The 23424-nt window shown below is 27.9% G+C and overlaps 1 protein-coding gene across 2 annotated transcripts in view; it reads left to right on the top strand.

The window, feature by feature from the left end:
• Nucleotides 1–6313: 6313 nt before the first annotated feature.
• LOC112600228 (ribonucleoprotein PTB-binding 2-like) overlaps nucleotides 6314–23424 on the top strand; it is a 29944-nt gene continuing 12833 nt past the window's right edge. Inside the window, exon 1 of one of the 2 annotated variants that reach the window (XM_025347405.1) lies at nucleotides 6314–6924. In XM_025347405.1, the coding sequence (XP_025203190.1) occupies nucleotides 6649–6924 (276 nt within the window). In that variant the 5' untranslated portion in view covers nucleotides 6314–6648. The remainder of the gene's footprint in view (nucleotides 6925–23424) is intronic. The other variant, XM_025347406.1, reaches the window with a different exon arrangement.

Genomic DNA, 23424 nt, shown 5'->3' with positions numbered 1-23424 from the left:
AAATTTTAGTTTGAGGGAGGAAAATTATTTATTTATTTATTTTGAAAATATAATTCATGATTTCTAATAACTCATAAATTTTACAGCAATTTAAAATTATTAAAAGTAAACATTACACCATTTTTATAAAAAAAAATAGTTCAAAGTTTAAAATTTTACAAAATTCATCAAAATACGAATGTGTTAAAATTATTTTATAGTTTCAAAAAGCATACAATTTAAAATTAAAAAAAAATTAATACCAGCTCATTATTTTTCTTATTAAAAAATATCGAAATTATATAGCACATTTTTTTTTATACAGCTATATTAGGTTAACATTTTGGGGAAAGTGGATATTTCAATGAAAAAAAATAAATACTTTTTTCTCCAGTATTATAAATTGTGTTAAAAATTTTGATTTCAATCTATATTTAGTATTTATACCACGAACTTATATTTATTTACGATACGATGATATTCATTAATTTTTATACATAAATTAATTATAATATTTTTATCGTTAAATAATGTATACGATGATTTTGTAAAAAAAAATAGTTTAAGTTCAACCTTCCACATGTCATTAAAAGTAATATTAATAAATTATAAAATTCCCTTTGAAATTAAGGTTGACACACCCTCTCAACTCAAAATCGTTTTTACTTGTTTTTCATATAAATATTATAGTTTATTTTTAAATTTAAATTTAACACATCCATTACAGTGACCTAGAAGATGTGACTCAATGATAATTGGACGTCACATTCTCAAAATTTACTATACTTTTCAGCAGAGCGACTTTTAATTTTGTAATTTTCTATATTGTATACAAAATTGATTCTGAGTGAAGATAGTCTGTCAAACTATATCTAAATTAAGTATCTTGATATATTTTTTGATATAATTATTAAAACAATATATTTTACAGTAATGATTAATGAGCCTAAATATTTTAAATAATAAAATATATAATATTCCTTAAACTATACCTATAACTACTAATACTAATGATGGGCTATTTTAATCAGTAACTATTTATTAGATACCGATTATAAAATCTTAGTTATTAAAAACTGGTATTGCGTATATATTCTCGTTTTTCCATTCATTTTTATTTTTATTTTCCTCAATTATTTTAAAAAGTTACTTAGAGTTTTTATTTTTGACTATTCAACATAGTACCTACAGACTAGATCCAATTTATCAGCGACCAAATATAAATTAAAGATTGAAGTGATTTTACTGTTCCAAAAGTAATGGCACAGATGCAAAAAATAAAACACACATCAATTGGCATGATTATGAGACCAATATACTCATCAGTCTACACAAAATTTAAAATAACGCAAAGAAAAATTGTTTTAGTGTGCTCTTTACTTATATTTGGTTCTATCAACCAAAACACCACGGGTTTGTATTTTAAAATCAAAAACTATATGTTTATAGTAATTAGTCACCAGTCACCACCGGTGAATATTGAACATGTGGCCAATTGGGTACGTCACTCGGAGCCGACTTAGTTTCAACTATGGCGGACGGTGGTCAAAACTAAAACATTTTCAGTACTTTTCTTAATAATTTTAAAAAAAAAAAACAAAAAATTCTACTCAAAACTAAATTTTGTTTCTGACAAAATTTAGTTTTTTATTTTGTTGTAATTTAAAATTAAATAATTGTAGGTACTTGAAATTTTCACCAAATGTTTATATTAAAATTTTCTCTATGTGGAATAATTTTCAAAATATTTTTTCTTTTTTTGAACCATTATAAAAATTTGACATTTGACATTTTTTTATTTGTGTACAAGGTTACTAATAACTAAACATTATACTGGAACCTAAACATATAAGAAATATAAAAATATATAAACACATTTTCTTATGATTTTTTTTTTTCTTCGAAAATATTTTAATTACAATTCATATAAGTTACAACCATTTCAAGTAAAATTATAAGATATCAATTTTTACCGTAGCTAGGTACCATGTCTTCGAAATGACTAGCGCGTTTTACATCAAACATAAAGTGTCATATATTATTACGAGTATATAGTGCACAATCGCTAGCAATCGAAATTACTAACAGGCTTGGAGTCAAATAAGTTAACCTTACAACGATTGACAATAATATTATATAGGTTCACAGTTAATAATAGATGAGATTATCAAATAAAAAAAAACAAAACAAATTCATTGACACTAAATATTTTATATTTTTGCACCGTACACAGCGAAATCACTGAGGAAATCGATCAAGTTGAGATAACTCAAGATTAATTTTTTAGTATAAGATAAAATGATTAAATGAATACACATTATACATAAAATAGTTATAATACTATACTTCTTAAGCTTTATTATATTTATAAAGTCTGATATCCAATCAGTGATTTTATGAATTAATATATAAAATTATCTAAAATATCAGAAAGTACACTATACATACCAAACCTGTCAAAAATACTAATGTTTACGTAGAATTTTTCAGCGATGTTTGCCAAATTATTCATTAACCAATCTATTTTAAAAATATAAATATAAAAGGTTAAGGTACCTATTATTATCGTATTTATAGTATATTTAAATTATTCGCTTCTTTTGTATTTACTTTTATGCTTTTCGATCATTTTATTATCAGGAATTTTAAATAAACACAAAAGAACGTTGATTCGTATAGATAATTGAATCTATTACGAATTAATAGAATCTCATTAATAATACATTAGAAATAACTATTTATAGTTTTTATGCAGAAGTCGTCACTTTTCTTCATGAAATAATTTCATGGTGGTTTTTGCGCAATACATGGATATGTTTATAATCAATTCGATAAAAGCTCAACACAGTATCAAGTTAAAATAACAAAATATTATAGATAATTTAATTTATATACGCTATAAATGTGTAATGTATTGATGTGGATTGCGAATGAAATCGTCAACCCGCTGTATATTGACGTAAATACATACTTGTGATTATTTGACATAATATGTCATATGAGCATATTATAACTAATGAATAATAAAGAAAGTAGATAGATATTGAAAAAAAAATGGTTTTTAATATTGTCCTTGTGTTTAAAAACTGTATTATTATAGCCTATTTAGGAATTATATTTTTAAATGTAAATTTTAATTTTAATATATGATTATTGTTATAGCTATTAAGTTTTATAGGTACTAATAAATTAATAAATAATCCGTAATTAAATAAAAACAGATTTAAAATGATTAATTTCACAATTCATCGCATGAATTTGAAATTTAAAAATTAAAATTATTTTAATAATATGTAATCTATATTATTATATTTATATTTATCAATTAAATTTTGTAACTTTTTGCATTTTTTTTTTTTTGTTTTTGTTTTAGAAATGCGATAGTTATTTGATAAAGTGTTAGTATTTCTAAATGAAAATAAAATTTCTGCGATATAATTGAAAAATTAAACCGTCATAGAGACTTTAATAATTCAAAAGTTTCGTATATTTTACAAACGGGAAACAGCTGAAGTTGTCGGGCGCAGTTTACATTACACCTTTTTAACATAGATAAAACTTCAGGCGTAGTTTACGTATGCCCAATAAATTAATACACCTTCTCTACTGTCAGTTTTTTAACCATATTTATGTCTTTTTTTTCACTTTTGAACCGACGCCGCCGTGGGAACCATTTTTGTGCCTAAATAGTATTGTTAGTAGGTAATTAATAATTATTATAATAACAATTCTACAGTACATATTATTGCAGCGTTCCCCACTCAGATTTTGAAATGAGCTAAACATTAATTTTAAAAATGACTTGTGGTCCACATGCAGTGAATTAATTTGAACTTGCGTTAAAAAAATTAATGAAAAAACTTAAAAAAAGGTTTTTGATGACCATGTTTTTTTTCTACAGGAAAAAAATTCATAGTTTCTAGTTCCATTTTTAATAATAATAATTAAAACATATAAGAATAATAAGATAAGATAAATAAAAGATATTGTAAAATAAAATAAAACCACAAAATAAGTATTTTATTTTATTTTTTCTAAAATGAAAATTATTAGATTTTAGAATGTAGGTACAATTTTGTTTCAATGCGGGTCACGCAAAATTTATCAAATGACCGTGTAGTGGAAACCACTGGTATAGTGGTATATTATAACGTATATTTATGATTTTTATATAATATTTGATAATATTATGCTATTTTTATTTTTGATATATTTCTCATAAGTCATAACTCAATGTAAAATAATAATATTAAAAAAAGCTTTCTGGAGCACAATTTAATACGATATACTCCTTCGCAAATGTTATAAATTATAATTAATAAATATTTTGCTCTAATATTAACTATTTATAAACTTTAGTAATAAATAATAATCATATTGTAAGTAGATTTGTTGTGTTATCTAAGTATCAGACAGAGACAAGTCATGCGGGTACAATGTCCTTTTTAACACAATTATATAAATAAAAACTGTATTTATTTTACAATATTATAATACAACAACTATATTATATACTTTAATGATGATTAATTTAATTGTTCCGAGCTCTCGCAAATAATATACATTTTATTATTTCACAATACTTTTTTATTTTTATACATAGATAAACCTTTCTTAGAATTTTTAAGTACTAATATAAAACTCGGATTTCTTATCGGCAGAATAAATTTTACCAAGTACGTTGTACGTATACCGATTTTCAATATTCGTTTGTCAAAACTTGTCTCATACAGGTCAGTAGTCAGTATTTGGGTCCTGTACTATGAATATTCAAAAATAAACACCAAAATCCAAAGTGTATTGATAAGATATAAAAACATAACATATTATTTCGGTACAGATAAAATAATTATTTAATTTTTCTTATTTCTTTTAATATATAGTGTTTACTAGTTAAAATATTAATGAATTCACAGTGAGGTTAGGTATGAGGATCTATAAATAAGTGATATGAAAATATTGTTTATCACTATTACTCTAGGACAGTTTTGAAAGCTACACCAAAATAGTAAAACTTTTTAGTCACACTATCATAATATATATTATGTACACTGAGTAGTGAATTATAATATTACCAGAACTTTTCTGGACCATATTGCATATAATAATAATTATATTATTGTAACTACTAACTTGTAAGTCTACTATGAGGGCACCAGACTTGGCAATTATCAAAATTATGATTAAAAACGAGTGACGACGCAAAAGAAGAAAAAATGAGGCCCCGGGCGCGTATTTCAAAAAGTCAAACTTGATTTGGGACGCAGTCACCTCAAATACTTTACTACACATTTAGAATGTATACTTTGTATATTTTTGTAGGTAATATTCATAAAATAGCACTTTGTACATATTTTTATTTTTATTTATATTAAAATTAGCTAAAGTATTAAAATTACTATTGTTTTTTCTCTTAAGTCATTAAATATTGTTATTTATAGATAATATGATAATAGATTTTAAAATATTAATGTTTTGTTCATACACCTTAATATATTATTGTAGGCAAAAGTACTATTATTTATAATTATTAATGTTTCAAGTTATATTTACAAGGAATAAATAAGTAGGTAAAAAGCTAAAATATAATTATCTATTTACACATTTTACGAAAAAATATGCATTCATATAATCATATGTATGCCATTAAATTTATATTTTTATACAATATATTGTGTCTATCCTATTGTTTTTTACTTTAGCGTAAAATTGTGTGTAGCAATATAAAGTAGTCATTTATAGAAACATATTTGAGGTGTATTAAAAAGAAAAATGTATTATTAAACTTTAATTATTATGCATTTACGTGGCTAGCGACTGTATAGTAATACAATATAATATACTTTATGAATATTGCCCATAACAGTATAAGGAACGTAAAACTAAAGGTTTTACGAAATTTCAACGATTTCGGGGTGACTATGCCTCAAAGCAGTTAATCTTCTGAAAAACGCTCCCCGGGCAGATAACTTTTGCCGCCACAATAAAACTGGCACGCGCGAGTCCGTACGCCGCCGTCATCGTGTCACACGTTCCGTTTGCCGCCGCTGCCGCCGCGCTACCAGCGGCCGCGTCGTCGTTGTCCGGCGTCGTCGCTATGCCGTCTTTACCGGCCGCCGAACATGTGCGTTCGAAGTGCGCGCGCCGAACGGCGGCACATAACCATACACACGCGCAGCAATACGTGCGCGCGCGCGTACACACACATACAAACTCATGCACACGCCACACGGACGTTCGTACACACACACACACGTGTATTGTACGTCGTGGAGTACTGCGCGTGCGTAGTCCGGTTCGCCTCCTCTCCGTCACCGCACCATCACAACCGGCCAGGTATTTCATTGTCACTCGTCTTGGCGCTCTCGAACGTCGTCCGGTACCGTCGCCAATTCGAGAATATTATAACACCGACGACGACGACGACGACGACGGCGGCGAAGACAACAACGACTGTTTCAGTATAGTACATTTATTATTATAATATATATATTTTTCAAACATTCGAACGATCTTTTGTCCACGTTCGGGTTAACCGCCAAACCTATAAGTATTGCAATTACAACGAAGGTGATCAAAAAAAAAAAAAAACCGTTAGTCGCACGTTTTTTTCAAACGACGCTCAAAACATATTATCTGTGTGGTGACCGGCTCGTGTTGTAACACACGATGACGACGGAAACCGCCAAATCGGTGTTCGCCGTCGAGGGACACCCGTGTTTCAAATACAAGCTCAATGATCCAAAGGCATTTTGGAACGGTGCTGGTGCCGGTGTCGGAATCGCCGGCAACCACCAAGTACTGCAGGCCACCGCGTCCACCGAACGATTTTGGGAAGAAGAACCGGAGGAGAAAATTAAGCGGAAAGTGCAAGATGCTAAGATCAAATTCCACAAGGACAGACAGCTACAGGTCAAGCACTTGCCCAGAAACGTTAGCGAAGAGGTGAGTAATGTAGATTGCAAAGTAACATTTTAAACTAACTATAGCACTAAGTAATTGTAGGTGGTTAAGTAACTAATAAGTAATAAGTATATTAGTACCGAAGTAACTAACAAGTAAGTTTCAGTAGTAGTCCTTACTTAGCAATGAATAGTTTGGAAACGTATTTTTCGCGTTTAGAAGTGATTATAATTCGTACTTGTAATAATTGATTACGACCGAACGATATTTTATAATCTTCGACACCGGAAATAGAACCGGGAAATGCCCTGGGGTCATGTTTTTGTGTGCCCGCTAGGCGGTCCTTATACGTTGGCCTTTAGATTCGGCCTCGTCTATCCTGAAACTGCGTCATCGTCTCTACAAAGATGATTTTCGACCTTAATCCAAACGTTTTTATAATAATCGCACACATTGTTTGTCGTACCGCCTGGGTTGATGCACGATGGCTACGCGCAGACCGAATCAAGATAATCGATCTAATTTTAACTGCGGCTTCCGACATAAATCGTAATTATGGGTTGACAATTTGACATTATCATTGACAGCTCATACGACAAGCTCGTATCACATCGATTCGGATTTCCCCAAGTTAAAACTGGTTACGCATGTGTCATGTCGCGCGAATATTCTCATTGAAAGCGGTCGGTCTCGTTATTATTATTGTCGTTGCAACGCATCGTTTTAACGTTAAATAGAGAATTGATTAATAGGTACAGGTACTACTTCCGACGATTTTCGTATTAATTGTGTATCTACTTAATTGAGGAGAACCTTACTTACAAACATCCAACGACTAATATATAATATTATATTTATGTTAGTACTTTGTGACTTAAGCTGCATGACTAGTAATTTGAATAATATTCATTTTAATAACGTCCTCTGCGAATTGTAATTTTTAATTTTTGTTTTATCCCGACTGCCATTTTTACAAAATCCATTTTACGAAAATGCTTTTTGTAATGTAAATTAGTTGGGGTAATACTATAAAATGTTTTAAGTATATTGAGTTAAAAATTGTATACAGAGACCGTTGCGGATACGATACCGGAACGGGAGTGAGTCTCCCGTATTTTTTTAAATGGTGTATCCGTATTCAATCTGGTATTTAATTATTATCATTATTTAATTAATGCTATTTCTATTTTAACTTTTATTAAAAAAAAAAATGCCTATGATTATATAACACTTTTATCTTCCTCATTCTTATTAATTGACTGAAGTGATTATTTAAGTAGGCACCTACGATCTACGAATAAATACTTCGGCAATACTCGTATTTATTAAACTAATTAGTAATTAAATAAGTAAAATAGATATTTTTAACATTAAAAACAATTTTTAAATTCTAAAACACTATTTTGTAAGCATATAAAGTATAATTAAAAGTTGATTTAACAAAATAGGTAGCTTATTATATTAAAATAATAAATATTTGTTCTATGTATTTATCTACACTTAATGTTTATTTACGATTTGTATACGTTGAAGTGATATTTTATGTAGATGTATTATATTCATGTAAACGTTAGCTACTTTTATTTTTCAATTCAATCTAATAGGAAAAACTATATTTAACTCTGTGTTACCTAAGTAGAAAATAGTTAGGTATACCTGTCCTAAATATTTTCTTGTTAATGCTTTAAAATATTTACCACATACTAAATTCTATGTAAGTTAAAAATAATAGTACTTAATGTAATATATTAGTAAAACGTGTGGTAAAACTAATCAGCAGTATATTATTATAATTTTACAGTTTTCCGTTTATTATTAAAATTATTGAACGTAAAATAATTAATGTGTGCACAAAAATATGAAATATTAGCGGACGTTGAATGTTTTTTTTTTTTTATAAATAAATCAAGATATAAATGCATTTAATAATTATATATAAAGTTTAATATAATTTTATATAATAACAATTGATTGTTTACCATTGATAAAAACAGTATTAGATTTTTTTCTTAACTTCAAAATTTCCGTTAAAAATTTAATTTTATTAGACGTAGATTTTGAAAAAAAATTAAAAATACCCCAACTTGAGATAAATGTAATGTTTTATTTAATGATTTAATTATTTCCTTTATTTAGAGAAAATTGGACGACTTGTTTTATTAAATTTCTGAAAAAGTTGAATGTAATAATGTATTTTTTAACGTTTTATTATCATAAATTAAAATAATTTATTATTAATTAGAATAAATTATATTATTAAAGTATTAGACTGAATAATCATTTCATAATAACTATTTAGTTGTATTTTTCTTTCTAATCATTTAAATAATATTTATGTGATCCAAATGACAAGTATAAACAATAAAGTAATAGGAAATCACATTTTTACATTTATAAATCAGTATTCACTGGAGTTTGTATTTTCTATATTACTATATAGTATTTTATTGTACTTTTTTAGTAAGTTCTTCATAATATTTTGTAAAGGAATATCTATTGCGATTTGCTGTTATTAATTTTTCAGATACATTGCTTATCATACTTTGAATCACATAGCATATTTAAGGTAGTTTAGTTGTCACATTGTTTGTGCATCATGATAATATAATATTTTGTTATTTTACTTCGTTTTATTTCAATATAAGATGCTGTTTAATAGTATAATGCCTATTTAATTAAATTTATTTGCGATTTTCTATACTAAATAAATATTACCTAATTAAAGAACGTTCAAATTCAAAAGCCAAAAAACATTACGAGTTTGTTGCCCTCTTTGATTTGGCCTTGTATCTACTTCAAATTATTATACAAGAAAAATATTTTTACCCAAATCACTACGTAAATACCGGTTATTATGTCTTATTACTAACGTTGAATTTTGTTAACTGGATATTTTATTTACCCATCACTGGAATAAATCTTATAGAAAATTAACTAATTGATATCAATCGGATAATAGATAGCCCCGTTAATTAATTGAATATTTTAAGATTGAGGTTCAACATTTTATTTAAATACGATTGTTAAGAGTTAAGATCTACTTATATTTATAAAAATTGTGAGTAAAAAAAAAATTAAGTTCATTTTTTTAAAGCATATTTATACTATTATAAGCGCATAAGTGCTTGCATAGTTAGTACTTTTTAACTGCATTAAGTTCTTTTGCGGAATCCTGTTCTTTGTATATCATATTTAGGTAAGTAGGTATATATAATATTGTGTATATTGTACCTATATAATATGCAGGTTTTAAATATTCAATGTATCTACTCAATTTTATGTTAAATTACAAATATATCTAAAAAGGTATATATATTTCATATTTTACAAATAAATGTGTTACTATTATATATAATAGTAGTATATCATTCATTTCTTTATATTATACGTGATTTATTTAACAACAATACAACCCATCATTATTTTTTTCTCAAACTCAGTAATTGAGTTCCTGACTCTTCTTATTTTAATTTACAATCACTTTCTAGAATTAATAAAATAAGTTAATAAAATTTTATATAGACTTATTAATTATTTCTTATTATTTAATATTAAAAAAATGTCTAGTACGATATTTGTAATATTTTAGAATTTATAAAATTAATTTTTAGTCTATTGTATACTTTATTTAACACCGTAAATGTTGACAAATCTAGATTATAAGCTAACCACGAAAAAATTAAATTATACTATATTTATTTAATCATCTCTTGAGTACTTCAAATGTGCTTTTATTAGCATTGAATTCATATATTCTGAAAAAGAATAAAATTACAAATAAAATAAAACAAATTATAAAATATTTTATTTTATTGTTTCTTATAGATTCATATACTTAACCTTTATATATCCGTGTATAAATAATATATAAACTATAAAGCATATATTATTATATCATAATAATTATTAATATATTAATAATTAAATTGTATTATTAATTTAGAAAAACGGTTTACATGAAGTTTTTTCCAAATAAATAGAAAAATTATTATATGAAAAGTAGGTATATTATATTTTAAATAAAAATTATCTTTCTAAAAAATAAAAAAAAAAGTCATAAAACACAATGTAGTTTTAAAATAATATTTTTAATTTTTCGGTGTGCTCATGTTTTTACCAGTTTATGTGTAGTTTTAGGACACTAAATTTATGAAAATAAATAATTGAAATTGAAATCATATTATAATGAATAATGATTATACCTGCTTAACTAAAATTTAAATGTCATTAAAAGCATATCTTTACTAATGAACTCTCGAATGAAACGAATCTTAGAATAACTGCAAAAAATATCTATTCAATTTGTAATACCGTGAAATGTATTTTTGTCTTGATTAGCATACTTTAAAATAAACAAAAAAAAATGTAGATGCTATATAGTCTTTACTAAATCTATGCTCTCCAATCATTAGGTACCTACTTGTTTTTGTTAAATCATTATTATTTGTCAAATAATGTACATAATTTTGTACAAAACTAATAAGTATCTATTTATTTATACATTTATAACCAGTCACTACAAGTTTCTCAAGTGCTCTATGACTCACATTTCACAATTTCAATAAAATGATGACGTGAATTCAATATAAAACCATGAACCCTGACCCGACACATGACAATTCGCGCATCATACATACGCTACTCATAACAAACGTACCTACCTACATAATAATATATTTATTATATATTATGTTACGCATGTTAACCATCTTGTTGGTCATAGTTTATATCAATAAATAGTATTATAAAATAATTATTATATTAATATTAACTTATAACAAATAAACATCTAAAAAATATTAATTAAATTATAAATCACTGTTATAATTGTATCTTGTATCCTGCATATTAGTATCTATAGGGTATGGGTATGTAATATACTGCTACTTTGAATAATTTTATAAAATGCCAATTTTACATGGTTTTTAACGCAATATTAGGATTCATATTTTATTTCGTTACTAGGTGGGAGAGAAATGACGTGACTTGAAAACGTGATTACTTGATATTTTATTTAAAAACAAGGATGAAATTGAAGAGTTAGACCTTGATGTATTTAGGCATGTAATTTTTTGCGCTCTTGACAAATGTGTAAAACGAAAAGTGTCCGTTCTCTATTCCAAGGTAACTACGTGGTCAATGAGTATATTTCGATTTTTGATTTTTAATTTACAATCCGAAGTACAAAGTACAGAATAATATATTATGTTTTATTGTTTTTACTTCAATTTTTGTTAGTATTTTTTAATGTTAAAAATTATATCAAATGTACTTTATATTTTATAAATTTGTTCACATGGTTTAGTTTTGTTGAATTCTCAAGCTTAATACGTATTTGTAATTTGAAAAAAATAAAATATATGGCTTAATAGGAAATGTTCTTATTTTTATTCAACTAGGTGCAATTATTTAAATCCTCAATATTATTATCCATTGTTATTTCCGAAGACAAAAAAGGAGGAGTTTAAACCTACAAGTTTTCTATTCATTATCACGTTTTTCCTTGGTGTTGGTGAGTCGCATAACCCATATTCATAAATGTACGTGGGTTTATAGATAATTATTTTATTTGATACTTATTTAGACTTGAATGTGTGGGAAAAATATATAGGTAGTGCGTTTATTTCCTCTTATTTCAATGGTTTTTGGACTAAAATTATTTTTTTATTATATGTAAATTAAAAATTACACAAAAAATAACAGTCCATCGAAACCGTTACAGTTTTTTTTTTTTTTTTTTAAAGATACACTTATATTTTTATTTACAGATTTAAAATAATACAATATTTCAAAGTAAATGTACAGTAATGAATAAATAGATTAGTTATAAAATTATATATAAAAAAAATAACATTTAATTGAAAATTATATTATACAAAATAAATATAAGTTAGAATATTTCTCGCATTAGTAAAGATCTTTGTTGAGAAGTTATAAATTAATTAATTACTATTCATATTTTTTTAATTGATTAAAAGCTCATAAGTTATCTTATCTGCTTCCAATTTTTATAAATATTTTTATAAAGAAGTAAAACTTCTCAAATCCCAATAATAAATTTGTTTTGTAAATTCATGACCTCAGTGCTGTTTGTTTTATTATTTAAGTAAATTTAATTGAGGTAGTTGCCTTTTTTATGTACGTATTCATGAATTTAAATAAAATAAACTTTTAATATTATATTAATCTTGGGAATTAATTATGCAGGTTTTTTTTATTAATTAATACAAATTAATGTACTTTGTATATAAATATAATTTAATATTTTTTATTAGTTTATTTGTGTGTACTTAATTATTTATATTTACTTAGCGCTTGTAAAGGGATATCAGTCATTTCGTTATTCGCCAATGTGTTAAATCTTTAATATGTTATAACGTTTAGTGGCATGGCGTGAATTCGTCAGTGATGTAAACAATTTCTAAAAATTATACCTACCTCTTTTGCACTACATAAAAATTTATGCGCTAATTATAATATTATTCTTTCTTGTTTACTTCTCACTAAAATTCAAATCTTTATCATAATCATCGCTAATCATTAAAGAATTATAAATATAAATGTTATACCCAATTGTTTAAATAATTAATTATAACCACTAAAAGAATATCGGCTATTGACCAACATAGGTTGAACTTAGAAATCAATGAATGGTGGTAGCCGATGACAGTCCAGTGTCAAATTAACGCAATGAAGTAAATATAATGATGTTGATTAAAACCATGATTGGTCGTATGACATTTGAAAATTGCTTATAAATATATATGACAGCACCCCATTTATACTAATTCCAATGCAATTACTTTTATGATATAAACTGTTTTAATCTCATGTATAAAGTAGGAAGATTGGAAGTTTGAGAGACATTTTACCAAGTATTCTCAATTTGTTATCTTTTGACGGCCAAAACGCCTGAAACCAACAATGATATTTTTAAATTAATAACAAATAAAAATTATAATATAATACCATCGAGAAAATATTATAATATTTAATTTTACATTATTAAAAATATATCCATAACGTTTTTATAACTGAAATTTTAAGCACCACCGTTTACACTGCTTGTAGTACTACACCTGCCTACTTTGCACTAACATATGGATTAACTCCAATAGGTTTGGCAAATAGAATATCGGATACGATTAATGATGTATAAATAAGATTTTATATGTGTATAACTATATATAAGCCTAAAAGCATTATTATAGTTTTCTACGTCATCCTTCCGTTAAAACGTTGGCTGTTCTGAATCAGTATCATTATTTTCGTGATATGAATAAATCGGATAATATCCGATTTAAATGATACGAAAATTTCAATATCAAACCACTTGTTCGCGCCGCGTCTCCCTTCTACAAGGTTACCTATCGTAATAATAATTATATTGTTATACAACATACGGTATGACGCACTCATAATTTAAACCATTTTTACAATATTTGTGTAAAATCTCATTGCCGTAACGAGGTTTTTCTTCGTAACTCAAATAAACGACTAAATATACTAACGCACTCAATAATCGGTCAGTCGTGTGTTTGTGTGTGTGTGTGGGTGTGTGTGTGTACGCGCACATGTCTAAACGTGCAATATTAATTGCAAAATTAATTTTTAAAAAGAAAAAACCCAATGTTATTTTTACGTGTTGTCTCTGTTGAACATAGGATAATGAAGTAAATCTACGTATCGGATTCTCACTATAGTTAATATTTCGTAGTAAATAATTATTAGAGAAAATTTATTTGTTATTGAATTTGTATAGGAATATACTGACATTTTTAATAATTTTTATTTTATTACGAGTTTATAAGTCTACTTAATGAGTACTTAAACATTTAATTTTTCGATTTCTTCTAGCTTGCTTTAACAGTTCATGTCTCGGTTCATATTATCCTCGTGCAATTCAGTAATGATTAAATTTTAAGTATTATTAACTATATATAAAAAAAACAAAACCAGTAACAATCCGGTACGTAGATTTTCTGTTACTCGTGTGTTGTCCCTGTCTTACTAACGTATATTAAGGTAAATTTAATGTTCAGAAGAAACACTGTTATTCTTAATATGAGAATAAATTGACTCGTCATTAAATTTAAACGTAATAATGTAATTTAATGTCCCGCGTGTGGTTTCTTTTGACATCATAATTTTGAAACAAGTTTTGAAAACTGTGCAATTTTAAAATGCCAACCTAACGGTCGTGGAAATCGGTGTTTATTGTTTTTTTCCTACCGTTTCTCCCTTTTTTCAGTCCGAGTCACGCCGCCGACCATGATATTATCGTACACACATAACATCGTTTTAATATTATGCCTATTGTAACGATAATAGTATCGACAACGCACTCACAATAGACGCGCATCGCCCCCGCCGCCGTTACACCTGTTGCACCGACGACGGCAGACTACGCGAGGTGTAACGAAATACTACTCGAGGCGCATCGGCAGCGGGTTCAACCGTGTACAAAACGCGGACGGGTAAAAACGACCGTGGTTGATGACGAGGGGGGGGAGAAGAGTTTGGTCGCTACCGTCGAAAAAAAAAAATATTAAATATTTTTTTTCTTTTCAGAGAGAACAAAATAATATTATTATATTTAACGCGTTTCTTATGGTCCGTTGACGACGGCGGCGGCCGGTTACTACACTCTTGCTCGGCGGTTATACTATAATATATTATTATTATTATTATAGTCATAGCCGGACGGACGGCGGTGGCGGCGGTGGTAGTAGTAACCAACCTGCTGATGCGGCGACCGAAGAACAACGGCGGCGGCAGCGGAACCTTGAATCCGTCGCCGGTCAATGGCACCGGTCCGCCAAGTTCAGTACCACGGGCACTACACTTGCGTGTCCGCCACTGCCGGTTGTTAATACTCTGCGCGTGCGCGTGCGTGTAAGGAACTAGGAATAGTAGTGGTAGTAGTATTAATAGCAATGGTATAGTAGTAGTAGTAGTAGTTGTTGTTGTTGTTGTTGTTGCTGCGCTATTTGTACGTTACAATGGACGATCGTGCAAAGAATACCTTCCCCTCCTCATTTGCCTCGCGTTGAAGCTGCCGCCGACCGAGGAAAAGCCTCTTTGCGCGCCTACCCCTCCTCGGACGCCGCGCACGATTTCCCGACGACCCCGACCAGCAGCTACAGATAACCGTCGTTGTGTTGTATCTATATTGTGTGCGGCGCAGCGCAGTATGACATCGGCACACGGTTTTCAGCCGTTACTGTCGACGACGCGCTGAAATAGTATCGATGGCTTTGTTGGTCTTTTCTTGTCGACGTCCAATCGAATTCGGCTCCTACATTGACTTTGATCATCCCCTCCTCAACAAAAAAAATAAAATTGACTAAATACCCTTTAACCGTGTTCTAATTACACAGAGACATATTGTCATCGGTATAATTCGTAGATATATGTTGCGTAGGAAAAAATGTAAACGTGAATTAGGAATTGTAGGTAAAGCGAGACAGGTCTATTTTACATAATATTGAAACAAATTATATTTTACGTTGTATAAATTTATCTTAGATTTCATTACCTAAGCCATCATTAAAATTATTACTATATTATGAATATAAACAACAACCAAAAAGTGGTCATTTGATTAGAAATAATTTTAGGTATGACTTACGTCCTCTCTGGAGATTTAAATGACTAGTTAGGGTTCGGAAAGAGATATAACCCTGATCGATTTTCGCGTCCGATAGTGTTCCGATTTCATGGTTTGGGGTTCTACGATTAATAAAATTATATTATTATTAAAAGCGATGAGTACGTTTATAATAAAAAAAGGAAGTTTATCGTATACGTATTTTCTGTTTTTTGTATTTGACTGGAAGACAATTATATGTTATTCCTGTTGTGTATGGTGTCGTTGCACTTCCGGTTATCTAGGTGTATTGGCCAAACCAGTTTAACACATGAAAAATATGCACGTACCGTTCCCACAATCTTGCCGACTGGACAGTGGAATATTACGCGAAAGACTAATTTGTTCGATTAGTTAAATATTGTTTCATAGGAATGATAATATAACTATACACTTTATGCTTATGTGTGCACGTTTGTAGGTTCTAGCCATAATTTATTTTGGTTTGTTATGCTATTAATACATTATTATTTATTATTTAGTTATTTATGGCTGTTTTCTTTTTGGGATAATATACACTTCAATGTAATTGCTTTTCTCGTTTCTATAATAGTAGCTCCAAGTTGTTGGTCCAGTGAACATCACTATTCAGTTTTCCGTGATACCTTTTACATAGAACAATAGTTTTTGAATTTTTCTTCAATTATGCCTCGATTAAATATCGATATTGTATGTCTGTATATAATATCGGTTAATACTTTATTTACGGTGTACAATAATCATTTTAAAGTACTCGACATTTACCGATCAAAATAAAGCGCTTATTGCGATGTGACTAATTCATCTAAGATTTTTTTTTTAACTGTAATTATTGTCATATTAATAACGTCTATCAGTGCTGTATAGTTCATGAAAAAAGTATAAACTTGTCGTCCTAAATTCATTCTGAGATTTATTTTAGGTTAATGGAACTTGCCAGAAATAAATGACTTTTCTTTGTGCCATATGCATACTACACACTGAAAGTGCACTAAAATTTCGCGTGTATTTATCATAGTGTATTAATTACTCGGCGTGTGTCAATGTACGTCAATGACCTACCGCGGAGGCCACGGGTTGTCCGAAATATATTATTATTTGCTTCTTTTGCCCCGAGGTTTAAATTGACCTATAAAATGTTGAACATAACTAACAGAGGCGAGACTAAATGGTTTGCACATGACACACGCAGTATATTATAATACACTATTACAACTTACAGTAGTATTTTAAAAGCACTTAGAATATTAATAATCCATTTTGCTTAAAAATAAATAACTGCATTTATGAATGACTTATCAATTATTTCTTGACATTGTACACGCTTCTTTCATTTCATTTAATGTAAATATTTGTAAAAATCTAAGTACAATGTTCTTTAATTTAAATTTATTTAAAATCCAGAAAAAAATATTATATTATAGATAGGTATATGAAGTTAGTATTTAGTATAGTTTACCAATTTTTTTCATTTGAATACATTTATTATATCATAATTATATAAGATAATAGTTTGCTGATTTAAAACTGTTAAGTTTTACTTTTAGTTGTTATCATAAGTTATGTTTTTTTTCTAAAAGAATAATAATTATGATTCATTTTAAATCAGTATATCGTATAAAGTTAATTGTATAGTATAAACTATAATATTATTAAAATTAATATTAATAATATTACACGGTTTAAGATCCAAATACGTTTATATACCTTGCATAATATAAATTCATTTTATAATATAATATATTCTATGTAGGTATTGTTTTCATTAGTTTTCACGGTGTTTGATTTTATTTTTGCAATGTTACTATGCTAATTTTGTTGCTAACCATATTTATATTTTTATTCCAATACGACATTTGTATCTATATCAGTTGATCAATCAATTTTTGAATTTTCAAAAACTTGATATTTAAATTATTAACCTTATTTAGTCTTAAAACGCAATCAATCATCTTAATTGTCTATTTTGGTACTTATTAAATTAACTCAATCAAAACCAGTTCTTAAATAACAACAAAAACTCCTTTTTCATACTTCTTTGCCTTTCTTACTACCTTTTTTTTATAATTTATTTTTCAAATTCCAAACTCTTACGCAAAATATAGACGTCAGAGATTGACATACGAACAAACTCGTAGCTATCGATCACTTTATTACGGAAATAGCTTAATATTATTATATCAATTCGTATATTTTATGTGCTTGAGTAACCAGATGAAGAACCATATTTCAGAATTCTATCTAGTTGTCCCAACGAATAATCTTAAATATGGAGACATAAACAAATATGATTTAACTCTTTAACTCACAAAAAATATTATTTGTATCTGTTTCACCAAAATAAATTGATGAATAGGATTCTATAATTCCTAATTTATGTTTCATTTTGAATCTTGTTTATTAATTATTGATTATTTATACCGCAAAAGAATAAATAAATATTTTATCCATTTTTAAAATAATATTATCATTTTCCAATTTTAAACACAATTTTGCATATTTTTCTTCTAACTTTCATTTATTAAAATATATATTCAAAGTTAGTTTTAGAGCCATAGTTAAAATGACTTAAATTTAGCCTGTCCAAATTTGGTGTTTAAAATACGTGTTACCATTGAAAAAAAATACATATTGTATTTCGCAAGTTATACAACGTAAGGGCCAACAATTTAAAAAATATTTCATGTTATAATCTTTATAATATATAAAGTAAAAAAACGCACTGTACACAATATATAATATTTATTTATAATATTATACATTATCGTATTCTTCTTTTATTTTTTAACAATCCCGTTATTAGTTATACTTTCGTCCAGTGATTTCATACTCAATATTATTAATTGTTTTATATAGTTCCAAATTACCGTTATTACAGCGCTTAAACGCACGTACAAATTCGTATTGAAATTGTTTTGAACGTGTGTTTTTTTCACGTATTATCCTTCCGAGGAATCAGTTAGGAGTGCCGAGTGCCGTCTGGTATGTATAAGGACTAAGTGCATTCGATCGGATTTCGATAGTATAATAATAATAATAATAATAATAGCGAGTTGTGTCCGTTCATTGTGTCTTGTATTTTTTGTTCGGTTTGAAAAAAAAAAAATTTATCATATTTTCTTCTTTTGGCCCAATCGGTCGACGGCTAGCACGTCGTCACTTCTCGCTAATAGTGTTTCGGCCTGACCGTGCGAACTTACCATGAAAAAGAAACATGTATTAAATAATCACGGTCCAGAGAACTCGTCTAAATGACATATTATTATTATTAACTATAATATGTCATATTCGTTCCATCATTATTATTAGTGTATGTGCACACGATAATATATTTTATCAAATATATAAATCGACATTGGAATATTATCATCGTTCGTATACCGTTGGTTCGTTCACCCGGACTGCTCAGTATAATAATAATATAATATTTATTACTATTATTGTTGTTGTTATTGTTATTATTATTATTATTATATATAGTAAAAAAATCGTTCGAGGAATCGGTTCTCGTCGTACCGACGCACGGTGTACAACGCGCGGCAAGCCAGTTGACCCAGAGCGAATAATGTCTGTGTCGATGGCGGCGGTGGTCGCCAAATAACGGTTTTGCCATTTATGCGTGTGGTTTGGGCTAGATAATACATAATTTAGTATTATATACCCATTTACCATTATACCATGTTATATTTAGAATATACCAGGTATGTTATACCTATGTTATAATGGTTAAATTATTAAATCTATTGAACGGCACTGGAGTAGAAAACCGACCTGTAAACAATATTTATAACCTGGTTAACGAAAACTAAAAAATTCCCTATTAATCGTCTGTAACTGTGGTACCTAAAGAAAATAGTATAAAATTGCGATAGGAGAAGTAACTAAGAAATGTTTAGCTTAAAAAACACTAAACGTTGTAAATAATCAAGTCATGAGGTCGTCCTCGTCTTGGGCGGCGTTAGAGTGGTTAGGACTACTACTTAAACGTCGCCGAGATGATAGTGCGTTGAACCCGTTGACTTCTTGTGAATGAACTTCAAAAAAACTTTCAATCAAGTATATAATGAAATTTTTTAGTTTTGGTTTTTCGAAGTTTTTTAATCTTAGTGTATGTTTAGTTTTCTTGCTAACTATAGATCATAATTATAATGTTATTCTTATGATTTTATTTTAAAATGCTTGCATTTTATTCAAGCATTTCAAGCGTATTTGTACACATTTGTTTCAAATAGGACAATGTAAGCAGTGGGTGCAGTATTCACTTATAAATTACTTACCCATAAATCATAATACGTATATTATATTAATACTTACCATATTATTTAAAGCTACTCCGAATTGGTCTAACATATTTGTTTCACTAATGATTAATTTAACCACGCACTCGACCACGCAATAATAATAATATTATTATTATATTGTCTTGTCGATCGTTTAAACAATGTCGTTAACATTACTATTCTCATTGGAATGCTATTTAACTATACCTAATATTTCAATGTAACCGATTTATGGCCCGGAACATAATTACAGTTTTATTGATAATAAATTATTTATATGATGACTATTCTATATACTTGAGGTTAGTTGTATTTTCAAAATTGATGAATTCAGAAAAACTATCATGGATCACGATGAAAATGCAATATAATCCTCTACAAAATATTTAAATTTTATTGTAGTTTTTTTACTTTTTGATACGTTAACTTTTACTGTCCGTAAACGAGGGTAGTCGACAAAAATGACATGGAAAAGCTGAGATGCGAGTTACATAAGTTTTCACCGCCTTTATTTGAATTTTATTATTAATTAAACAATAATAGATACATATAAGAATTTAAAAACTAAAAAAAAATTTTAAATTAAAATATTAAGAACTTCTGATATTGAACATTGGTTTTTTGAATAGACCTTTCAATAAATTCCATTTTATTACCCAACTGTTAATTAAAATGTTGACATATATTGTCAATATTTTCTGACATAAATATTTACAGTTCGATTAATTTTTATTTTCGGATACCTAAATGTATATTATAGGTACTGCCCCTTGTATATTATTAATTATAGTTTGAATAATAACCTACCACATGATGCGCCTTGCTAACGTTTACTCATCTTATCTTAATTTTACCTAGTTCCATTTCACTTCTATTCTGACTTGTCACTTATTTTCGTATTATTTACTTAGACATTACTATACTGTAATGATATGTTCACATATTATGATTGTAATATTGCTTAAACTTAACTATTCAATAAAATAAATAGCGGTCAAGTTAGGTTACGCAGTATTTATTTAATAAAATTATGGTTATCTTTAAATTGCTTGTTGCGTAGATTAAAAGAGAAATTAAGTTAAATTTAATAAGTAAAAATTATTCCCAAGTGGTTTTCCTACAGGTAAAACTATTTCAGTAAGTTTTTTGCAATGATTCGTTTTAATATTTTGATTAATGATTCCAATGATTTGTGAATAAAATAATACATATTTGATCGGTGCAAATTCAGAAATCAAATTATTTATAATACATCTCGTGTCGAATCGCCATTGGTTTTTTTCGGTTGTGGTCCGTACGTGCTAAACGCTCAAATATCATACCGACTGAACCAAAAATTCATAATATAATATAATACGATAAAAATCGAACATGAACGAACGAACACGTTTTTGTGCGTATTACACAGTCGTGTAACATTCGATTGAAATAACAAAAAAAAAAAAAAAACCCGTCAGAATTTCGACCAAACAATAATCCGTATTTCTACCTTAACAGTTTTTAACAGTAATGTACTTGTATAAATAGGTAATTTATTACAAATTTTATATTTATTATATAAATTTATAACAAAATGGTAACAATATAACATGCTCTTATTATATTTTACTTTTATACCTAATATAATAATATCATTTATTATATAAATCGTCCCGTTCGTCTGAAGGTGCAAGTCACGAATTGGTAGGTACTAGGCACGTACGTCGTTCGTCCGAAGAGGGATTAGAGTAATACGATTATATGAGAATAACCACAAGTCTTATGATATTATACTTTTGCTTAAAAGTGGTGTATAATTTATTACGTTAAGAAAACACGAAAAGCACTGCATGTGTTCAGGATTTTCTAGAAATAACTCCGATTTGGGGTATTATCCCCTATTGTAGTATTGTATAGTGTGCTATGGTAGATTGGTGAATCGCATCAACCGCGTTGCAGATCGTCGTCGTCACGTTGATCTCCTCTCACACCTGATTCTTCCTGCAGTCTTGCAGGCCACAACGACGGGTGGCATCTGACATCAAGCTTTCGCTACTTGTCTAGATTCGAAATATTATTGTGTACGCGTTCGTTCGTCAATATTGTTCAATGACGAATCTCATATACTTGTACAACAAGGCACAGCCTATAGATATATTTTAAGATATTTACTGCATTAGGGATGAAATTTTTCAATTCTAAACTACTTTTCAAAGCAAAATAGCCATATTACTTACTTCATAGTATAACAGTATTATGTTTTTAACTAATCTTAACTACCATACGAAAGTCATTTCAATTTGCGACAATTTTACATTGAATAAAAACTGATTATTGTGTGATGTAGTGTTGAATCATCAATATTCGGGGATGCATTTAATAATTTATGAATATTTTAATATAATATTGAATTCAATAGCGCATCATAATTCATTATGTTACGTTCTCGAAAACAATGTGTAGGCATACAACCATATCTTAAAATAATCAGGTCTCATGCTTATTTAAAAAATCTAAATTTGACAATTTGGGGTTTTAAAAAGCATTTATATTTTTAATTTCAAATACTTATACATTAGAAAAAATTCTTTGATATTTTAGTTTTAAAGTTAGTATCAAGTTTTCTCAAAACTATACATTTTGAGTCGAATTGGT

Source organism: Melanaphis sacchari, unplaced genomic scaffold (assembly GCF_002803265.2).
Source record: "Melanaphis sacchari strain LSU unplaced genomic scaffold, SCAv2.0 Contig62_pilon_pilon, whole genome shotgun sequence".
NCBI classification, from domain to species: Eukaryota; Metazoa; Arthropoda; class Insecta; order Hemiptera; family Aphididae; genus Melanaphis; species Melanaphis sacchari.
Note: the sequence above shows the minus strand (reverse complement) of the source record. Positions and strands in the feature narration are given on the sequence as shown.